General features: G+C 40.1%; 3 protein-coding genes across 3 annotated transcripts in view; all 3 read left to right on the top strand.

Annotated features, from left to right (window-relative positions):
- The first annotated feature begins 2,500 nt into the window (after positions 1 to 2,500).
- LOC137174739 (uncharacterized) overlaps positions 2,501 to 22,240 on the top strand; it is a 48,747-nt gene continuing 29,007 nt past the window's right edge. The window contains exons 1-4 of the mRNA XM_067580204.1: positions 2,501 to 2,714; positions 3,015 to 3,353; positions 3,712 to 3,914; positions 4,558 to 5,050. Coding sequence (XP_067436305.1) covers positions 2,636 to 2,714; positions 3,015 to 3,353; positions 3,712 to 3,914; positions 4,558 to 4,647 — 711 coding nt within the window. The 5' untranslated portion in view covers positions 2,501 to 2,635 and the 3' untranslated portion in view covers positions 4,648 to 5,050. The remainder of the gene's footprint in view (positions 2,715 to 3,014; positions 3,354 to 3,711; positions 3,915 to 4,557; positions 5,051 to 22,240) is intronic.
- Positions 7,785 to 15,979, top strand: gga3a (golgi associated, gamma adaptin ear containing, ARF binding protein 3a). The gene is made up of 17 exons (XM_067580176.1): positions 7,785 to 7,885; positions 8,505 to 8,589; positions 8,763 to 8,838; positions 8,937 to 9,035; positions 9,282 to 9,405; positions 9,574 to 9,677; positions 10,185 to 10,265; positions 10,376 to 10,513; positions 10,866 to 10,947; positions 11,114 to 11,239; positions 11,432 to 11,644; positions 11,727 to 11,809; positions 11,906 to 12,312; positions 13,034 to 13,320; positions 13,847 to 14,016; positions 14,170 to 14,280; positions 14,416 to 15,979. The coding sequence occupies exons 1-17, from the start codon at positions 7,849 to 7,851 to the stop codon at positions 14,524 to 14,526; spliced, it is 2,334 nt and encodes a 777-aa protein (XP_067436277.1). The 5' UTR covers positions 7,785 to 7,848; the 3' UTR covers positions 14,527 to 15,979.
- sumo2a (small ubiquitin like modifier 2a) lies at positions 17,616 to 20,855 on the top strand. Its single transcript, XM_067580168.1, has 4 exons — positions 17,616 to 17,735; positions 18,687 to 18,818; positions 19,106 to 19,177; positions 20,496 to 20,855. Exons 1-4 carry the CDS (start codon positions 17,715 to 17,717, stop codon positions 20,559 to 20,561), a joined length of 291 nt encoding a protein of 96 aa, XP_067436269.1. The 5' UTR covers positions 17,616 to 17,714; the 3' UTR covers positions 20,562 to 20,855.

Below are 22,240 nucleotides of genomic sequence, written 5' to 3'. Positions count from 1 at the left end.
TCTTAGATCTTTTCAAAACAAGTCATGAGATGAAATAATGTTTTCTAGGGAGATTCAGTAACACACATGATCAAGTCTCATTTTATTCCCTGTCAATCGTCTGCACAGATATCCTGCATCGTTTCACAGCTCTGCATAACATTATGTGTAACTGCATGGTGGTGACATGCAGTCACATACTGCACGAGATCTATAGAGCGGGTATGGATGTGTATGAACAGTAAAATACAATGTTTTGCAGTTTAAAATTTGGGTTGTATGTGAAATATCAAGTAGAAAACAATAAAATGTGTTTGAAAGGCATGTTTCGCAGTCTCAGTCTTGTGCTTTATTTGCAAAAAAAAAAACCCCTGAACATTAGGTTCTTTGTTTTTGTGACAGGAATGAAAGCTAATGCACCATACTTCCACCCATATGTCCCTTGCGGATGACAACTGCAATGTATTTCTTCCATGGTTACAGTGAGCCTCTGCTGGAACTGGAGTTCATGCTTTGGTAGTGAGCAGTGAACCCACAGCTTTATTAACTGCTGCCAACATGCAGCTCAAAGCTGAATTCCCTGTGAAGTACGAAAGAAAAGATAAATCACAATCAGGGATTTCCTCACATAAAAGCAGACAGGAAGAAGTCAGTGCTCCAAATCTTCTGTATGTTCAACTATGGCGGATGCACACAGGGCCATAGCCAGGGCGGATTTAACACCATACTGACACCCATACTGATGTTTGCTCTTCCAACCTCCCTGCAACCGTGTCTGCTAGAAATTATGTTACAGCCCACAACTAATTTGCGCCAAAATATTTGATGTGCACCACAGTCTGCTTGTAGTGATTGCATTATTAAACTTTATATGGTTATATTAAGGCACCTGCTCAAAGTTAGGCAAAGATCCTGCGTTGTCACTGACAGCCTCCCAGGCAGATGTGCCCTTTTTTGCTCACTTTTATTTGTCCTTTCATTGTAATTGTACCAAGACTTGATTGGCTGTCCACAAGGGCAGTAATAGAGTTTCACAGGATACACAGTTCACAAAAACTTTATATTGCCTGTGATGCCATGATAAAGTGTTTGAGTCCAGATGTCGGTCCAGATGAAGACTTAAATGCACTTTTTTCCAATTTCTAGCTCATCACTAAATAACACTCAGGCTTCACCAATCTGCTTCCAATCTGGGGTGTAATGCTTGCCTGGAAGCCCCGTTTTCCACTTCTTAACTTCTGCTTGAAACATGAATTTTGCTGCCTGCACAGTGTGAATATCTATTTTGGATCCCAAGCTGAGATGAGAAAAGCAACTTCTTATCAGCCTCCTAATTCTCCATATTCGTCTGTCCCAGGTAATAGATTTGAACTGAATGAACTCCATTAATGTGTCACTCCTCACAACACAAACCATATAAGACAAGATACAAGAGTGTTGAGGACCACTCCAAAATTTGGTGAAACACACACATGTACACACACTAAAACAAAACATAGTGCTGCTTTATTTCACTGCTAAATGTGGCAACACATAGTCAATACAGACTGTAGGTCTATGAGCTGTTAGCACCACCACATGGCCACACCAGTAAAATGAGCTGTGAGATACAGATTTGAAATAATTAGATTCAAGAGAGGCAGACCGATGGTTCCTACCTGGTAGCAAAGCATGGAGGGAGCAGACTTTGCAGATGCAGAGGAGTAACAGCTGTAGGAGGAGGAAGAGGAGTGGGATTTGGCTGCTTCAGAGAGTTGCCCCTGGCAATATTTGGCAGAACTACAGTTCATTTAGTGAATGTTGTTAAAGAAGGGACAACACAACAGTTTGATAAAGCTTCCACCTTTAGTAAGAGGAAGACAGTGAAACACCATAAGTTTCATCAGGGCTTTATCATAGGGGTGTGCCCAAATACAAATATGTTATTCAGCAAGTTTGGAGGGGGACAGAAAAAATATTTTATAAATGATGCTGAGATTTGGTAATGGTTTATTTCAACCAATTTTTTTTTTCTTCATATTTTTATCTCCCTCTTGCCTCTCAAAAAATAGAGGAGGATCAACCTCCTCTGCCTCTATGGACCAGCCTCTAGTGATATAGTCAGTACTTCTGTATGTCTATCATGGTCACAATATGCAAAGAGAAGCAGATTGATTTATAAAATGATTGGTGTAACATTCAAAAAAAAAAAAAGTAATTTACTTTAAATGTAGTTCAAACATCCAGGAAACCTACACAGACACAGTCTGACAGTTACAATATATGACATGCTGTTTTTAATCAATGTCTCAAACGCGTTTTTAACATGTCACATGCATTTTCACATTTTTAATTCATTTTGTTCAGTGAACCACAATAGTCAACGTGTGTGTGTTTGTGTGCATGTGTGTGTGTGTGTGTGTGTGTGTGTGTGTGTGTGTGTGTGTGTGTGTGTGTGTGTGTGTGTGTGCATGCGCGCTTATTCGGTGACTGCTACAAGCTAAAGATCACTCTCTCAGGACTACAAGTAAATTACTTTTGTCTCACAGGTTGAACATCATCATCCCACATCAAACTGTACAGGAAGCACTGCTTGCTTTGCTGTCTCTCTCTCTCTCTCTCTCTCTCTCTCTCTCTGTGTGTGTGTGTGTGTTTTTAAGTGAAAAACAAAAGCAATATGCAGTCAGTGCTGCTGAAGTGGAAGATAATGCTTCTTTGTTGGTCCATGTTGTTGCTCTGTCTCTCCACCAATGCGGGTATGTCCATTTACTTCTCCTAATACATGTTGAGAACATTTTGTTGCAGCTATATCTGTCTGCAACAATGTTCACTGCTGAGAGATTTACTTTTGAATGGTGCCAAATGAGTAAAGTTCTTCTAAGTTTCATCCTTTGATGTGCGTACAGACTCTGGTTATCTGGAATTAATTTGTAGTGAGTCACAATTACACTCCTGCTGCTACCAGAAATAATGTTATCTTGAGATAATACAGATGTCTGTGTCCTGTGGCATGTTTTCAGACCCTCTAATCAGACAGCTTATCTCTTCTACAACAGAGAACATTGCAAATTGCAGAGAGTCCGGTGAGAACATCACCTTGAAGTGTTCCTCTGCAGGATGTCTCAACAACATCAAAGAGTTTGTTGGGATGTATCTGTATCGAAATGTTGAGAACAGGGAGAACGTGCTTTACTATCATCCTAATCCAAACTCCGTGGACAAGATCACTCCGGGCATAAGATACAAAGACAGGATTCAGACAAAAGGATCTCTGGAGAACCACACCATCACCATCAGCAACCTGACCACCAGTGACTCTGGTGTTTACAGCTGTGTGTACATAAAGTTTCCCGCTGGTGAAGCCCGATGCAACGTCTACACTGTTGCTGTAAAAGGTCTGTTTTTCCTTTTTCTTCTCAAAAAAACCAAACAAACAAAAAAAATCCCCCAAAAAACAAAACAAGGCATGGTCTGGTGGCTGTAACCCACAAACTGGGAGAGTGGCTCCAGCAGATTCCAGGTACAACATCTGAGGTCCAGAAGAGCGCAGTCCTAGGAACAGCTAAGATACTGCATAGAACCCTCAAACACCCAGAACTCTGGTAGAGGCACACCACCACCCCCCCATGGGAGGGGGGTGAGAGGGAGATTTTTACATATATATATATATATATATATATATATATATATATATACATATAGCATGAAGAGAGTCCATTGTATTTGGTATAACCTTTTTTGCCTTTTCCTCAGTTCACACAGTGGCAGAAGTTGCACCGTGTCACACTCCTGATAAAGTCACTCCTGATAAAGTCACTCCTGATAAAGTCACTCCTGATAAAGTTGCCGACATGCACCATGAGAACCAGCAATGTCCACTCCTGGTGCCAATCGTCACTTCGTGTGCCATCAGCATGCTGGTAACGATGATCTTCAACCTGCTGATCGTCCTGAAGGTGAGTTCAGACCTCTCCTACACGCCGCTTTGTGTCTTAACCGAAGCAGCAGCGGTTACCTCCAGAGTCTGCAGAAGTTATTTGCTGTTCATGTATCACACTTCATCCCACTCAAACCACATAACTTCTGTAAACAGATGGTTTATACCCTTGAGACGTGATTACATCTAAAACCACTGAACGCTCTGTCTGCATCTGTGCGGATGTGGATGCACCTTCTTTGAACTTACCTCTGTTCACATGTTTTTCTAATTTTGAAATATTAAGATTTGAAAGCCTAGTCAATCATAAGGAATATTTTTTGTATTCTATAGTAGCACATGTGTCAGTGTCAAAACATGCTCTGCAGATCCTTGTAGCTTACAAGTCTTAAAATTATTATACAAATATCAAGATCCTAAAGTAAAACATTTTAAATGACAGATTCACAATTTTTTCAAGTTTGTCTTAAAACAGGGTTAGGGTTAGTCAGGTGCCCATATGAACATTGAAACAGGTTGTTTTCTTTTTTGCTATAATCATTCTTCCTGTCCATGTATATCAAAAAAGTCCCCTTTAATTTAAAAAAGTTTTAAGTATATATCACACACACACACACACACACACACATACAATCTCTACAGTGATATTTCATTACCAACAGGTGAAACATTGGATTTGCAGCAGAAGCGCCCAGCAGGCCCCCAGTAATCATGTGTACGAAGTTATGACCAAGAACGAAGTCGGCCCTTAAGCAGCTCCGGAGGAGTTGTTGTGAAGCCTGAATCAAACATTATCTGCTTGGTGATCATTGAATCAACTTTTCAGATGATTTCAATCAACTTATTTGTTTGTGATGCTCTTGTTCTGACTATGTTTGACTGCTTCATTCCTTTGTGCTTTCGTGAAGTGCTTTGTGGTCTCAACTCATACTACAAGTGTCAAAAGTATCATTCTGATACTGAGAGGACTTTAGGTGTTAACCATTTGAATGGCTCTTAAACAATTAATGCTGTATAATAACCACAATAAACCAGAAACCTTGCAGAGTGATCAGGCTATTTATAATAACACATAGTAATATTTGAAGGGAAATACTCTGATGGTTAATCAAAGCTACATGTCAGTGATTCTGCAGAAACAAACACGATGAACAGGTGAGATATGTAAAAGGAAGTGTGATTAAAAAGAAATCAGCACAATGATCAGATTAGATCAGATTATTGATTTGTTTTAATTTGATGGGGGCGGGTCGATATTTTTCATAAATGTAGAGTTCTCACATGATACTAAATAAAGTCTAATATGATCCATATATTCACAATGTGTTATTTGTATTCAATATTGATAGTGACTGTAAATCATATTACTGTTAATAATTGTAGCTGTTTATCATTATAAGAGAGGTAATTACAAATAATAATATATTTTTATCTATTGTGATTTTTTTAATAATATTTTGCTTTTTTACTTTTATTACTTTTGATGCATTTATGATGCAACATTTGTGCTGTTGAATCAAACTTCACAGTGATATCTGTAAAGCGTTTACCTAATGATGCCAGACGTTTCTCTGAAAAGAAACAGTTTTATCTCCATCTGTGGTATCGTAGCATGTATGTAGCTTTACTGTACAAACAAATATATATGAATATATATTCAATAAAAGCAACACAGATGAACGGACGTATCTGTTTTTTGTTTTTTTTACTTAAAATCATCTCACTTTAACCTCCACAGCAACACTACAGTTGTGTTTCTTCATTCTTTGTTTTGTTTTTTAAAATACATTTTTATTCTTGATTTGGCACGAGACAGTTTGTCAGTAGAGGGCAGGAAGTGTACGCTGAACCAAACCACGAGCATAGAAATGAGGTCTGACAGTTAATACTAAAAACAACAGTTCAGTGGTTTAAATGTGGTTTTGAGTTACAAAATGTTTTCTTTTGAATAATTGCACAGAATAAACTGTTAATACTTGATCTTAATAAAACAGAGAGCACATGCTCTGGACATTCACGTGACATGTGTGTCCACATTCTGGTATTCACACCTTCATAGTCAATCAATGATCCAAGTAGCCTGGTGGTATTTTATTTATATATTTGTATGTGACTGTGAGTGTGGGTTTTAAGAGGAAAGCTTACTGCAAGTCATATCTGAATGCACCCTATACTTTTGAACCACAAAGTTTTCAGTCTTCCTGTTTAGTAATTTCTACAAATACGAATACAAGTTCAAATACTTTTGCTGCCTCAACAAATACAGATACAAATACTGGGCTCTCTGCACATCCCTACTATATTAGTTTGTCAGATTGCCAGAAGGTCCACGGCCCCATTTTAACCAGCATATTTAAACATCCTCAGGCCATTATGTGTTTGTCTTGCAGTTCATCAGCACTGAGAGGGTTTGAGACTCAACTACTGAAAACACATCTTCAATAGATTAATGTTCTGTGCCTCAGACCCAAAGTGTCTCCCAGTGTCAATTCTGTATGAGACTTCCTGTGCACACCTTGACAGTTTTAGAGAGACCTACGTTATTGCTTCAAAAGGTGGCAGACAGAAAGGCTGAGGTATGTTTGAAATGTTTGAGAACTAGCTAGTACAAAGTGTTATCCAACTATGTCTCAATGCAGAAGTGTTAATACCTGTTTAGATGTGAAACTATAATAATGGGGGGATAACGGCTCACGCAGTCTCTCCTCAAAGGCACTCATTGTGTTGCACACTATACAAAAAGTGACAGAAATAGATGTATTAATAAATTCCTGCATATGTATTTTCTCACCTTTATACAGCTGTCCAACCTCTTCAAACATTCCCTTTTCAGGGACCATGAGCCCACCGTGCTGGCCTATCACCAGAGAGTTTGAGACCACAACTCTGTGCAATGGAAGTTGCCAGAGTTGGCAACAGCTGTATTATTGTCGGAAATCATGGCATGTTTATGTGCTCTGGAGCCACCAGAATAACTGACAAGCTCTCTATCAACTTTGACATCCCCAAAGGCTGAATATTGAAGAGAGGAGGAGGGGGAGAACCCCGGGCATACAGACATAATCTGTCAGAAACCACCACTTCCACATTAGTAGGTGAGAATACCACATAGAGATAAAGGGAGTAGATAGACAGATGAGTTAACATGAGACAGAGTAGCTGCTCCACTCATAAAAATATGAGCAATAGGAGGGGGATGACTAACCTCAGAGATAAGCGAACTGATTATATGAGGACTGTTCTATACCAGGAAATAATTGACTTTGAAAAGAGCTAATGTGATGTCTGGAAGTCCTGGTGGGTATACTGGGAGGTGTATTGGACCAGGCTGAAGGTTCTTGGCAGCAAAGCATAAAGGAGTGGGCTGTGCAGATGTGGTAGCAGCATCTGGGGCACAAGGAATGGGACCAGTCTTTTCAGCATCAAATTCCCCCTTTGTGTTTCCTCGGACAGTGTTTCCCTGTTGAGCTGCGGTGGAAGTATAGTAACAGAAAGAGGGACTTTGGCACTAAAAAGACTGTAACACCGAAAGATATCTACTTGATTTGACTAATTTAGACAACTGAAGCTTTATATTAATTTCAAATAAACTTTTTAGTACAGAAAGAGGCTTGTGGATCTTCTAAGGGTCAGTATGAACAGAAGGAATGATAATGGCAAGAAAAACCTATTTCAATGTTCATTTTGGGCGCCTGACTGTTGTTTTTTGTTTTTTTAAAGAAATAAAAAAGAAACATGCAACTATACAGCAACAACATAGAAATACGTCTTCTTTTTTTTTTTTAATCTATTGTTCATACGGTCATATCTTGGCAATGAAGACGATTCTTCAATTTACCCATTCATACGAAACATGTCAATGGGTCATTGAACTCAGCAATCAGCAACTCCCATGTTTCCGACAGCACGTGAAGGCAGCAGCAGTCACGCGTTGTTTGCTTCAGAGTGCAAATATGGCGGATGATGGAGAGTCGCTGGAGTCTTGGCTCAGTAAGTGCACACTAAAACTCTATTTTCACAACGTACATTCAAATTCATTGTGTGTACACGCGTGCTGCGTTGGCGTGGGTGTCTGAAACGTTAGTTGAACTCTTATGTCTTTGCTGTATTTGAAAAATATCCGTGTAATAATGTGTGTGTGTGTTGTCAGGAGCTGGCTAACACAGACAGCTGCTGGCAATGATGGATGTCACTAGCCAAAATAAGCTTTGATGTTTGGTTTACTTTTGTCATGGACTTAAAGTCGGTACCTCGAAATGCCTGGAAAAAAATTCAGCTATTTATTCTGGTGTTTGCTAACAGTAACACATTTACTCTCTTAAAGACGCCTGAACACCTCCAGGCGTTAACTTACCCCAAGTTCAAACAAGACTTGCAACAGCAACAACAAACTGGAATCGTCTGGAGGCTATTGCATAGAGAAGTCATAACGTAAGATAGGCTGAAAATAGGGACAACAACATCTGTCAGGGCTCCGGCTAGATACTCAAGGGTCGACTTAAATCTTAGTCCAGTTCATTGAATCACAAAGCTGCAGCCTGTTTATCATAGAAACCTATGAAATGTGCTGTCAGGGCTGCATGCTCATGAGTATCCTTCTCTTTTTCAGACAAGGCCACCAACCCTTCCAACAGACAGGAAGACTGGGAGTATATCATGGGATTCTGTGACCAAATCAATAAGGAGCTGGAGGGGTATGGTCACATTCATTCAATCAACTCAGCCTTTCCTGCAACAATGAGTCACACGCATCTAATCTCACTCATCTGTGTCTTCATTGTGGTCAATACGTAGTTTATTGTAAAGCCTGTCACGACCCCGACTTTATCGCTTTTTGTCACTGAACTTGTATTTTTACCTTTTTCAGCCCACAAATATCTGTTCGACTTTTGGCTCACAAGATTCAGTCCCCTCAGGAATGGGAGGCGATACAAGCGTTAACGGTCCGTAGCTCCGATCATTTCAAAGAGGTTTTTTTTTTTTTGGTTTTGGCATGATCTCGTTCAAGTTGAAGACATCCGTTTTATTTATCCTTTTGTAGGTTCTGGAGGCTTGTATGAAGAACTGCGGGCGAAGGTTTCACAATGAAGTCGGGAAATTTCGTTTTTTAAATGAACTAATCAAAGTGGTTTCACCTAAAGTAAGTAATATCTCTCCTGTTGGGGTGTGACCTCTTGAATTCATATTCTGTGTAGGGCTGCAGCTGACAATTATTTTTATTATCGATTAATTATTTCCTTGATTAATTGTTTTGTCCTGTCAGAAAAAAATGGCAGAAAATATTGAAAAAATGTCAAACTGTTTCTCAAGACGCAACCATGATGATGATGAAACGATTGATTAGCAGCTGTAATTGTGTGTAATTGTAAGCTGTTTGTTTTTTCAGTATCTAGGAGACAAAGTATCAGAGAGGGTGAAGACGAAAGTGATTGAGATGCTGTACAGTTGGACTGTGTCTCTACCGGATGAAGCAAAGATCTGTGAAGCCTATCAGATGCTGAAGACACAGGGTGAGTCATCAATCACTGAGGAACGACTGTGAGAATCTGCCAATAAGATCTAATAACACTATCCGAATACATAACTAAAAATAACACATGTACAGAGACTGTTTCAAGATTATTATGTTCTTTCATTTCCCGAATACAATACCTGCCTGTTATCATCTTTTATTTTAGGCATCGTGTCAGTTGACCCAGAAATCTCTCTTGATGCCACATTAATACCGTCGCCCTCTCCGCGACCAAAGAATCCTGTCTTTGATGATGAGGAGAAGAGCCGGGTAAGGAGAATTATTTCGGGATGTGACTGAACACGCCGCAAATCATGCACATAACTCACCCTCTCTTTTCTCTGTTGGCTGCCATATCTCAGATCCTCTACAAGTGATGATGATGATAAATTCTTTGAAAAAACAACACACAATTAACCGCTACAACTAGGCTAAATGTAGTAGAAGGAGGTAGATCTCACGCTCCATCTCCCTCCCTCTTGCTCTCCTGACTAAAGGCTTTGCATTCCCACAATCAAAAGGTCACATCTAACGTACACGTATGACACTGAAACTTCTCTCGTGGATGCAGCGGTTATTTATTTTCTTCTTTTACCTCACTGGTTACGACACAGCAGCCCGGGTCATTGCTGAATGTTTACGTTGCGTTGATCTACGGGGGCAGTTTGTTTTTTCAGGGTCTAGGAGCCCGTACGGCTTCGCTGCTTGTGTTTGTGTAGTCTGCGGGTGACGGGCTCGAACGTTCACTCACCGATGCTCGTCTCATCTCTCTTTTAGAGATTGGCGTTGCTGTTGAAGAGCAAAAAGCCCGAAGATCTGCAAGAGGCCAATCGGCTCATCAAGAACATGGTCAAAGAGGTCTGTTTCTGAAGTTCATCAAGAGAAATCCCTGCACACAGCTTGTGTTTTATACTGATCAAGTTAAACGTGCAGCTCAACTCTTTTTATTTTTTATTTTTAAATCTCAGGATGAGGTGAGAACACAGAAAGTGACAAAGCAGAAAGGCACGCTGGAGGCAGTTAACAACAGCGTCAAACTCCTTAACGAGATGCTCGCCTACTTCAGCCCAGAAGACTCTACTGACGGTGATAAGGAGCTCATTAAGGTTTGTTCTCCGTGACCTTTTGTAATGAATACACTTATTTCTTTGGCGTTAATTGTCCTTTCGGGGAAAGACGTGTCCAAACCTTTTCCAAACAACCCCGAAGCAGTCGTAGTAGTACTGCTGTTACCACTGTTTGATTCAACCTTGCAGGAAGCAATGAAAACAGTCTTTATTTAGTATCACATATGTGCCATGAAACTCTATTTATTGCATAGTTTTTATATCATAGTCCTAAGTGACATTTATTATGTATGAGAAACACTGTTCTTTTTATACCCTCTGATACAGCAGCGCTGGATTGAAATTCAAGATGTGACTGTTCAAGGCTATTTTAAACTCTTTTTTTTTCCAGGAGTTATACGGCGATTGTGACAAGCTCAGGCAAACAGTGTTTCAGCTCGCTACCGAGACCGAGGATAACGACAGCAACCTGGGTAAGAAATCCTGTCATGATGTGTTCTCATTATTCTGATAGAAACCCATCACTGTCTGAAAGTTTCTAAAATTTAACAAACACTGTGGGGGGAAAAAAAGTCATTATTATTTAGTTGCTGTTTATTTTATAAAACTCATCTATCCTTTATAAACTGCACTTATCAGGAGACATCCTGCAGGCCAGTGATGACCTCTCCCATGTCATTAATTCTTATAAGAAGATTGTGGAAGGACAGATCATCAACGGAGAGACTGAAGAAGCACAACGAACACGATCGGCAGTTCAAAAGGGTAAATTTGAACTGATAGGTCTGCACAGTTACAATCAGAGAATTTCATGTCTCTATAATTATGTCTTGTGTTTTGTTTTTTTGTGTTTGGTTGAACTGACCCTTTAAACTTTGCTTGACAGATGGATGGACGCAGACAGTATCACGTTTTTGAAACTAAATACATCTTTGTTTTCTCTGTACGTCTTAACAGGCACCAGCCGCACAACTCAGTCAGAGGTTCTGATCGACCTGGTGGGTCTGGACATCCAGAGCCCCTCTCAACCAGAACAGCAACCCCCAGCATCCTCTCTGTCTATTCCAGCTGACCTCATGTGTGGCTCCGCTGCCCCTGAAGCTCAGTCCCTGAGCCCCGACGCACCCTCCGCAGCACTCTCTCTGCTGGATGAAGAACTGCTGTCTTTAGGTAACATACGTGCATCTGAATTATTGTTATTTATGACAATATGAGATGTGACATGTTTTGTCCCATTTGTGTTCATTCGCAGGCCTCAACGAACCTGCTCCTGTTTCAAACAAATCAACCGCACCGACACATGTTAACATGAACAATCATTTTCAACCATTACAGGTACACACACTGTGAAATGATTGCAATTTATTTTTTATTAAAGTCAAGTATTATCTTCAAAATCATAGCAGTGTATTTTCTCGCGGTTTCCTTTAGGATTCCAGTAAGGATTTGGATCTTTTTGACACCACCTCACCTCCAGCTCCTGCGTTTTCTACATCATCACTTTTCCCACACGGCCTCGCTGCGACAGTCAGCCCCGCCAAGTCTTCAATAGCTGCCTCTGCCTTAAGCTTCCCCGTCTCTGTGTTCCCCACACCTTCCGTTCCCACAGAATCTGTCTCCATAGCGTCACAGTCACAGCAGTCAGTCAGTTCGGTATCGACTGTCACAGCCCCAGCAGCTCTCCCTCCGTCATACAGCATGGCCTTGTCTGCTCCATCAGCCACCGCTGTCACTCCACAACAGGTCTCCACTGCAGCAGGGCCCTCCCAGTCTGCTTCATCTTCTCTTAATAATAATCTGCAAGACCTAGCCTTGCTCGATCTGGGCAGTCCTAAAATGTGAGTACCACTCTGGAGGGAATGTAGACGAGCCGCCTTTCTGTCCATCTGTCACACATAGCATCTTGGATACCGGATTATATTTTAAAAAGATCCCGTGGAAATGATCCTTGTTCAATTCCAGGCTTTTTTTTTTTTTTGCACTGATCTTAGTGAGATCAGTGAGAGAGAGGCTTAACAGTGATTTCTCTGTTCTGCTATATGAAATTTCAAGTGCATCTCAACCACTAGTTTCCAAATGCCAGAGCGATCCACGAGACTCCAATAACCTTTGATACAAAGTGATCCTTGGATGACCCTGCTGCCGCTTAACAAGCAGTGTTTTCAGCACTGTAACTAGGCAACGTTGCTCAGAGCAGATGATAAAATGCAAATGTATATTACATTTAACATACGTGCCTTGTCTTTAATCAAAATGCAAATATTGTGACTGATGATTTTAAAGCGGCAGCTGAAGTGTCTAGCCGCCAGTTGATTGGATATCAGGTGATTGAGATTTAGTTTTGTGCTAGTGTGAGGTTAAGTGCTTATGCATTCCATTAATAATTACTAAACATGATTGCTCAATGATTGCTTTAAATCTGAGCTATTGTTCAGTGTCTCCCTCCATCTTTTGTCTCTATTGTATCATTATCATACACCGTCATTGTTTTAGATGAAGCATTATGAGACCTGTAACGATTTTGACTAAGACACTACAAATCTGCATTTATCCACACAGTACACCCGGTGTGATGGATTTTGGCAGCTTGCTAATCAAGAGTGAGGATCTGCATCCTCCTGCCACCCTGTTGTCCAATCTTGGAGGCACCTCCACCACATCCAACCCTCTGCTCATAGGAGGGATGTCAGGAGGGTCCACTCTCCCGCCTGCCAAGTGTCAACCAGATGACAGTCCTCTGTTACGCTCTCTGTCCCCCGTCCTCCCCCTCAGCCAGCCCAGTCCAGGCAGGGGAGAAGAGGTATCGCTGGCTAATGTCTTTGTACCTTTGGATGCCATCAAGCCAAGTGAGTTGTGTGTATATGTGATTGTTTGGAATATTTCGAATATTTTATTACTTTGGGTGCATAGGAAAAGATTGATGGATGAACAAAACATGTTTTATTGGGATATTGTACCTTTTGTCAACCACACTGATTCCAGGAATTTCACAAATTGTACCGTAACAGAACACCCTGTAGAGAGGATAATCATGAAGAAACTAGAGGTTACAGTTGGTGTTTGAATAGTACAGTTCATCTAGTAACAGCTTCCTCCTCCTTTGAGACGGTTGGTGAACTCAAGACATTACTGCCACTCAGTGGTGACACTGGCAAACTTGATGAAAACTGGAAATAGAGACTGGGTTATATTTTCCTCAATTATACTTTGCCTTGATTGTGAACATTTTTTATTGTGGTCTGAATGTCAAAGCATGTGCAAGAGGGAGGAGACACCTACTTTACAGATCACACAGGCAAAAAAACCCAGATCCGACAACTCTATTGGTAAAGAACTACTTAAGCAATAAGCATGTTTTTTTTTCCTTTTTAGGTAAAGTGTGTCCTGTGACAGCGTACGATAAAAACGGCGTCCGCGTTCTGCTGAATTTTGCCACCGACTGTCCACCAGGCAGGCCCGACGTACTGGTGATGGTGGCGTCTATGCTTAACACAGCCCCACTGCCCGTCAGGAACGTTGTTCTGCAGGCTGCTGTGCCGAAGGTAAAAACCTGCTGTTCATCCCTGCTACACAAGCTACACAGCATGCATTTATATTTAACATATCGCTTTAGGGCAGATGTTCAAATCTTTAAACATTTAAGTGGGTCGCTGCTTCTATTTAATGTACATGTCTGTCGTCCACATCCTCCCCAGACAATGAAAGTGAGACTGCAGTCGCCCTCAGGGACAGACCTGGCTCCTTTCAACCCAATCCTCCCCCCTGCTGCCATCACTCAGGTCATGCTGCTTGCCAATCCTCTCAAGGTAGTGGTCATACATTTGTTAATGCATGATGTAATGTATTCATCTGCAAATTATTTACAGCACAGTATTACCCCTCCTTACTGCTAGTCAGTATGTTTTGAGGATAATGATTGTGTGTGTGTGTGTGTTTTGCAGGAAAACGTCCGGATGAGATACAAACTAACATTCACGCTGGGAGAGCAGCCGCACACAGAAGTGGGGGAGGTGAACGAGTTCCCGCCTGCTGACAGATGGGGGGCTCTATAGCCCTGCCTACCTGTTAGGCTGGCCAGACACTACAAGACTTCTTAAACAGTTCAGTTTGTCAGTGCAGCTCAAAGGTCAAGAGAAAGGGCAGTATTGGAAGATTTGAAGAATATAGTATATAAACTCTAATGGACCTTGAAGGAGAATTTCTGCTCGGATGGCCCACCGAAGTAGCCAAAGTCAATTTAAACTTTACTACAGTGCCAGATAGGTAGTCAGTGCGGTGCAATGGTTGAACGTGGATGACGGTTGTTGAATAATGCTAAGTTATTATTAGGTTATTACTATACCCTGTTATTCTCATTTAATGCTCACATGTACTCCTACACCTCCATCATATCAGAACTGATTGGAGTACTCTTGCACTTTTGGATACCAGGCAGTCTTAACATAGAGCAAAAAACACATATTGAAGGAGATTGTGAAGCCAGGGTCATGTGATCACAACCCACATTTCACATGATTTGCTGCTTCGGTCACCCTCACTTCACGTCTCCTAATAAGCTTCACCGTTACTACTGAATACTTTTACTAGTCTTCTGAGTTCTGTACTAACTCATAGCTTAAGACTCTTGGTGTGCTTCTCAGTCTTTCAGTATTTATTATCATGAATGTGTTTATTTATTTTGGTTTGGGGTGGAAGGTATCAGATCTGTTAACTTTACTGTATGGTATTGCAGGTGTAATCCTGCATTCTCATCTTATGACGGTCTTTTTCAGTACTGAAGTAAAGGGGGGTACACATGTGGTGTGTGTAAGAAGCTTTAATGTTATTAAATATTCAAACAGACATGTTCTAATATGTTGCATTATGTAGCAACAGTGTGGTGGATTCTGATGGAAAAAGAGTTGTTCTGCTACATATCCAGGCTGTGAACTTTGGATAGCATGTTCATATAAAAATGTAATCCTAGTAGCCCCTTTTCCTTGGCAGGTACAACATGAGTTATTAAGGGGAAGAGGTCAAGCGCATACAATGAGTGGATGTGCTTAGAGGTGAGAATTCTCCCCTAGAAACAGGAAGTCATATTGTTGTAAAGGAAATTAAATGTCATGTATAGCTTAGCCTTTGCTCCCCCTGTTAGACCATGTTGTGGAAACCAAACTAGAGAGTGAGGGTATTTTCCCTTGGTCAAATGTAAATGTTAAGCTCGTTTGGGAGTTTCCTATATCAAACTAGGAAAATATGTCTTCTGTAAGCACTGACAGAATAAATCAGAAGTAAATATTTGGGATGAATCCAAAGCATTACGCTTATCATGCGGTTATCAAAAAAACAGTATGTTTGTCTTTCTGGAGCTATTAGTGTTATAAAGGAGATTCTCTACATATTTCTTATAAAACTATTATTTATTTGTCTTAGATTGTTAAATGAACTTGTCATTGCATATTTTTGAAAAGCTGTTTCTGTGCATGGAGAATAAAGACTGAGATGGATCTATTTGTATTACAATTTTCACATCTTTGTCTCATTTTTCAGTGTCAAGACCAATATTAATCTAGTATTATATCAACAGCAAAACTGTCGAGGTGAATTTCCATGTGGCTGTCAACTATAATCAGTGGTGGGAAACGTATTCAGATCATTTACTAAAGTTAAAGTAGCAATAACAATACTCCAAGTAAAGGTAGTCATTATGCAATGGAATGAGCCCTGTCATTATAATACTATTTAGTTGTTATTACTGATGTATTGACATGACTTTTAATTGTTCTTCCTTGGCTCCAAAAACAACTACTTCAGTTTTGTCTTTGTTTAATTGAAGAAAATTCTGGCACATCCAATCGTTGATTTGTAGGTAACGTCTAGGAAACTAAAGTCCTCTCCTGCAGTGGCTACAGTCGATGTTCATGAGTCCACCATCAGGAGAACATTGGACAGCAATGGTGTGCACGGCAGAGTTGCCACTTCTCTCCAAAAAGATCATTGCTGCCATCTACGGTTCGCTCAAGACCACGTGCATAAGCCAGTGGATGTGGATGGATGAGACCAAAATCAAACTTTTTGGCTTGAATGAGAAGCATTATGTATGGCGATGAGCAAACACTGCATTCCAGCATAAGAACCTTAACCCATTTTTTAAACATGGTGGTGGTAGTATCATGGTTTGGGCTGCTTTGCTGCCTCCGAACCAGGACAGCTTGCAATCATTGATGGAGCTGTGAGTTCTGAGTCGTACCAGCAGATTCTACAGAAAAATGTTAAGGTATCCGTCTGTGAACTGAAGCGCAACAGAAAGTGGGTCATGCAGTAAGACAACAACCCTAAACACACAAGTCGTTCTACCAAACAATGGTTAGAGCAGAAGAAAGATAATGTTTTGGAACGGCCAAGTCAAGGTCCAGACCTTAACCGTATAGAAATGCTGTAGAAGAACCTGAAACAGGCAGTTCATGCAAAGAAGCCCACCAACATCCCTGAGTTGAGACTGTTCTGTAAGGAGGAATGGGCTAAAATTCCTCCAAGCTGATATGCAGGGCTGAAAAACAGTTAAAAGTTATTGATGTCAAAGGAAGTCATACCAATTATTTAAAGCAAGAGTTCACATTCTTTTGCCTCACACAAATATGTAAGATCGGATCATTTTTCTCAATAAATAATACGTTGTTTTGGTCTCATTTATTTAACTGGGTTTGCTTTATCTAGATTTAGGCCTTGTGTAAATATCTGACCACATTTTAGGTCATATTTACAAAGAAATTTACAGAACATTTTAAAGGGTTCACAAACTTTCAAGCAGCACTGTATGTGTATGTAGAGTGTGGTGTCAGCGCGTCCTTCCTATAATATATGACTTTATGTAGTCCCATTATGAAGAAGTATAAAATGGAAATACTCAAAATAAAGTACAAGTAGCCTACCTAAATCTAATAAGTAGAGTACTTGAGTGCATGTACTTAAAAGTTCCATCACTACTATAATGTTATTATACACTGTTAGACACTTTTCTCATTTACTTGCTGCATGCTGCAAAATCAAATATTTATTATATTTAATATCAAATATTTAAATGCAGACTGTGGGGATGCGAATGCACTAGATGTAACAGGGTTTCATACAGTCCATCTCAGTAACGCTCTGTTGATCTGGCGCAGCTGTGAGCACTGCAGCCGAGGCAAAGTGGCGCGGCCAGACAGCGCAGCCGCAGCAGAACAGGCGCCAGGCGCAGACAGACACAGCAGCTACCATGGCAGACGAAAAACCCAAGGTGAGGAGCAGATCTTTTTTTGTGTGGTTTTCTCTCACAGTGTGCACCCAATCCATGTTCGTTAATTAGAGAGATGGCGCTGTGAGATGCAGTCTGTGCGACCAATTCTTCACCGGTTGCATAATTACAGAGAAGGCAAGCAACACAAACCAGAGCTGCCGTGTTAGCAAGCTAGCGGGTAAAGTTAGCATAATAAGCTAACGCGGCTAATGTGCCTGAGACCCGGGCGGAATGAAAGAAATTATAATATTGAGCCCTTTAAACATCACTTAAACAACATATCTTAAATGCTGGCATTAGTATATACGGTGCAGTTTGTAATACATTGTAATACGGTGTACAGATAACGTTAGCGTGAACTGCAGAAAAGTGAGACCGCAGCGCTGACCAGTTACAGGCCGAATGAATTGTTTGAGCAAAAACCGTTAACTGTCAACGGATCCCACAAGCAATAGTTTAACTAATCATGATTATCACTAGCTCACCCGAGTGTCTCGGGATACTTGTGGCCGTTGATACCTGCAAGCTGTATTTTTCATTCTGCCAAAACCGTTTGGGTATTATTGTAAGTTGTAGGCCATTGTCGACTTACTTAGCTTAGCTAAATGCTAATGCTAACGTTGAAGTTGTAATGCTGCTCAGTAATGGCACCAAACCTCCGGTCCGTGCTCACCGGGAGCAGGTAGCTCAGGTTAGCAGCTGAAACAGGTTAAAAACTAAATTCACACACTTTTGTACATGTAGATTTGTCATAAGTCAGTTAGGTACATACTGTACAGTATCTTAAATTGTGTTGGATCCCACTTGTAGAGGTTTTGTGGTTGGGGGCTTACGTATTAGACATGCTGAACATCCTTGCTGCTAGACATGCTAGACCTTATCAGGCTTCTTGCATAACTTGTTTTTTTTTAGTAGTATAACCTGCTGTAAACTTTTGTTTTCTCTTTCAAGGAGGGAGTGAAGACAGAGAACAATGAGCACATCAACCTGAAGGTGGCAGGGCAGGATGGCTCAGTGGTGCAGTTCAAGATTAAAAGGCACACTCCTCTCAGCAAACTGATGAAGGCTTATTGTGAACGGCAGGTGAGGCTACTACAAACACTGTACCACAGTTGTAATGCTGCCTATAAGAATCTGTCACTTCACTTCAATGCTCCAGCTGAAGGTGTTCCTGCCAAATGAAGAATAGTCCATCATTACTTATTATAGGCAAATATGTAAGAAGCAGTAGCATATACTAACCTGCCCTTTATCTCCAAGGTGCTCTTCGGTATTAATATTTGTCATGTTTCAATTGATCTTATGATCCTGAAATAATAGAAGGTTATATATAATAATTTAACCATAATATTGCTCTGTCTGTCTCACAGGGGCTGTCAATGAGGCAAATACGGTTTCGATTCGACGGTCAGCCCATCAATGAAACAGATACGCCCTCGCAGGTAACGAAGGCTACACCCTCACGTTCAGCTTACACGTGAGAACCTGCAGAGCTGCTTTTTGCCCGCCTACACTGTTTTCCTATGGAGAGACTTATGACCCAACAGTATTGATAATATTAAACGTTGTGCATGACTTGGTCTTGACACATATTTGCTCTTTTTGAAAGTTCAAATTATTCAGACTTATCACCTGTTGGCTGGTGACCTTTCAAAATGCATCCAATCAAATTACAGTTGACAGAGAAGCCTAAACATAAAGAAAGTGTCTCTTAGTTTCCAGAGATGATTAGTCTTATTTAAAAAAAAAAAAAAAACCCAAAGTGTTTCGTTTTTATTCAGCACAATTTCAAGTTCTTGAATACACTGAGGACTCAGCACTGATATTCATGTTATGAGCCGTTTCCTCCTCGATTTTCAAGAAAGGAAGTTGATGTTTGTTTAATAATAATTGGAGAAAGACCTTTTCTGCAGAAACAGAACTCACTATAAATACCTGCTGTGGAAATTCGCTTTAACTTAATACTCAACATGGATTGCGTCAGAGTGGACACACTGTCTTTGCCTAGTGCGTTTACTGTGCACAGAGTTAAAGTGCTGTGTATTGTGTAAACATTAAGCACAGACATTACAAACTGCTGTGAACGGGGTCATTGTCCTCGGACAAGGGCAGATACATTTAAAAAAAAAAAAAAGAGGCCTCGCTCACTTCCATATTTACAGTCTGATGCTACGGAGTTCCAATAAGCCCCCAAGATTTCTTCATCCGACCACGACACGAGCTCTTCCTCTTTTGACTTCCATCCCATCCGCAGTGCTACGTCAATCTCTCTCGTCTTACCTATGCTCCTTGCTCGTGTTTTGACAAATATAATAAAATAAATTTTATTACATGTTTCTAACTAAACCCTTTTTTATTATATAAGACTTTAATTACCCCTTTAGCTAGATTAGCTGACCTCGCTGGCATTGTCAACACTTCCTAACTGGCCTTAAAGTTAAGGTTGACCACTGCTTTCACACTAAAATGTGGTTATTCTGACGCATGTACAGGAAGAAGGAAGATTTTAGAGAACAGATGATGCAGCGACCGTGCTGTTGTAAGAATGACTCAGAACAGCTTTTGCAGTGGCAGTCGTTCCATTTTAGTTACTTCTATTTAAATGGTGATAAATAAGTCAATATTATATAATTCAGGCAGTGCATGCCTCCTCATGAGTATAGCAGAAGCATTAGAATAATACTGATGTATTTTATCTTTCACACAAGCTACTAACAGACTCTCAACTGACATCTGATTGTTTTTTTTTTTTCCTTGCAGCTAGAAATGGAGGATGAAGATACGATTGATGTGTTCCAACAGCAAACCGGAGGTTCTTCTCTTTAAAGACTGTTTCCTACGAACATCCCTACCTCCCCTTCATTTCCCTGAGACATCCTTGTTATGCCCAGTCTTCAAATGCTCATGACCAGTGTTGATACCAGCCAGTGGAATACTTTTACAAAATGCTCAAAGGCAGCAGCAGCAGCACAGTTGGTGTAGTTGGATTCTATCACACTGTCATTCATATGTTAACATGTCAGAACTGCGCAGTGTAGACAACCTATAAGCTGCAATGAGTCTAATGTGCCGAAGAAATTTAAATTCTTGTCATGATGATTTTTTTTTCTTCTTTTGGAAGTTATGGGAAAAAAAATACTTGGTCCTTGTTTTAGTTTTTATACTTATGTCATTGAGTTTTTGATTCAGATGGAATTTTGTCATTGTCAATTAAGCCTGCATTTAAAATTCACTGACATCTGTTGTTGTTATGAAAATGTATTATTGGAATAAATTGAGTCTTTTTTTACATATGTCCCCACTGTTTTTTTTGGTTGTTGTTTTTTATGGAAACTTCAGGGTAAAGTGGGGTCTTTGAGAGGCTCTCAGCAAAAAGGGTAATACTTAATTTTCACTATGAGTCCATCCATAATTAACACAATGACAATGGAAGACTATTTTAGTCATGCCTTTCATACACTTTATGTAATAAAACATCTTTATTTAAAGGATGCACATCAAACTGTCCTTGAAAGGCTCCAATCGGTTTCCAGGAATTCTCATATGTTAGCAAAAACGAATAAAAATATCCAGGGCTTTCCGATGTATGCTTAGTCAAAAGTACCCGGTGTTCATAACATTTTTATTGCTTTAATGACTACAAAGGTTAGACACTAAAGATGCAGAGATAGGAATACGTTTCTATTTTTTTTTAATTATTTTTGCCAGATGGGAGAGCATGCCTCTGCTGAATGGAAGGTGCACCATAATAGTTCTCATGAGTCAACATATAGTGAATTAGTGTAATATAACATCCCCATTAAGGACAAATCATATCAAATCAAATCATTATGTGCTGTTGCATCAGCCTCTTTATAAAACTGCCTCCGTAGCGTAAGTGTAATTTGCTTACAATCTATAACAGTGAGTTGAAATGATCTCTCGTTAAGAGGCGGAGTATTAATTTGCTAAGACGGAGGGAATCTCCTGACATGCAGCTTTGGCTCTGCAACTTGATAAACTACTAAAAGAGATTTACAAAATGCATTTCAGTTTCATATAGAAAAATAGGACACATCACTTGAAGAAAACAGTAGTCACGGATTCTTATAAAAAATGGTGGGCTTGATTTTTGGGATTTTTATACATTAAATAATACATTTAAGATAAATTGACTGAAGAAATTTTTCAGAAACCCTACCTCCATTTGGAATATTGTGCCTCTCTTTTTTCTTGTTTGTAACTGATATTGATAAAATCCCTGTAAACATGTCTGCTTGTTATCACCAGACTTTCTTGTCATGGTCTCTCATCCACAAACAATTTTTCACCTCATAACTATTTTATATGGAATGACAAGTACATTTAATATAAACACAAATCTCTCTTTATGGGATATTGGTTTCACAATAATATTGTGCTGGTATATCAGTTATTTAACAGGGATGGTCTTCTGTCAGGATATTACATCCCTGTAACACCTGGGCATTAAAAAAAAGGGTGCAATGTCCTCTGGAGTTTGGATG

Source organism: Thunnus thynnus, chromosome 3, assembly GCF_963924715.1.
Source record: "Thunnus thynnus chromosome 3, fThuThy2.1, whole genome shotgun sequence".
Classification (NCBI taxonomy): domain Eukaryota; kingdom Metazoa; phylum Chordata; class Actinopteri; order Scombriformes; family Scombridae; genus Thunnus; species Thunnus thynnus.
This window is presented reverse-complemented; position numbering and strand designations above follow the sequence as displayed.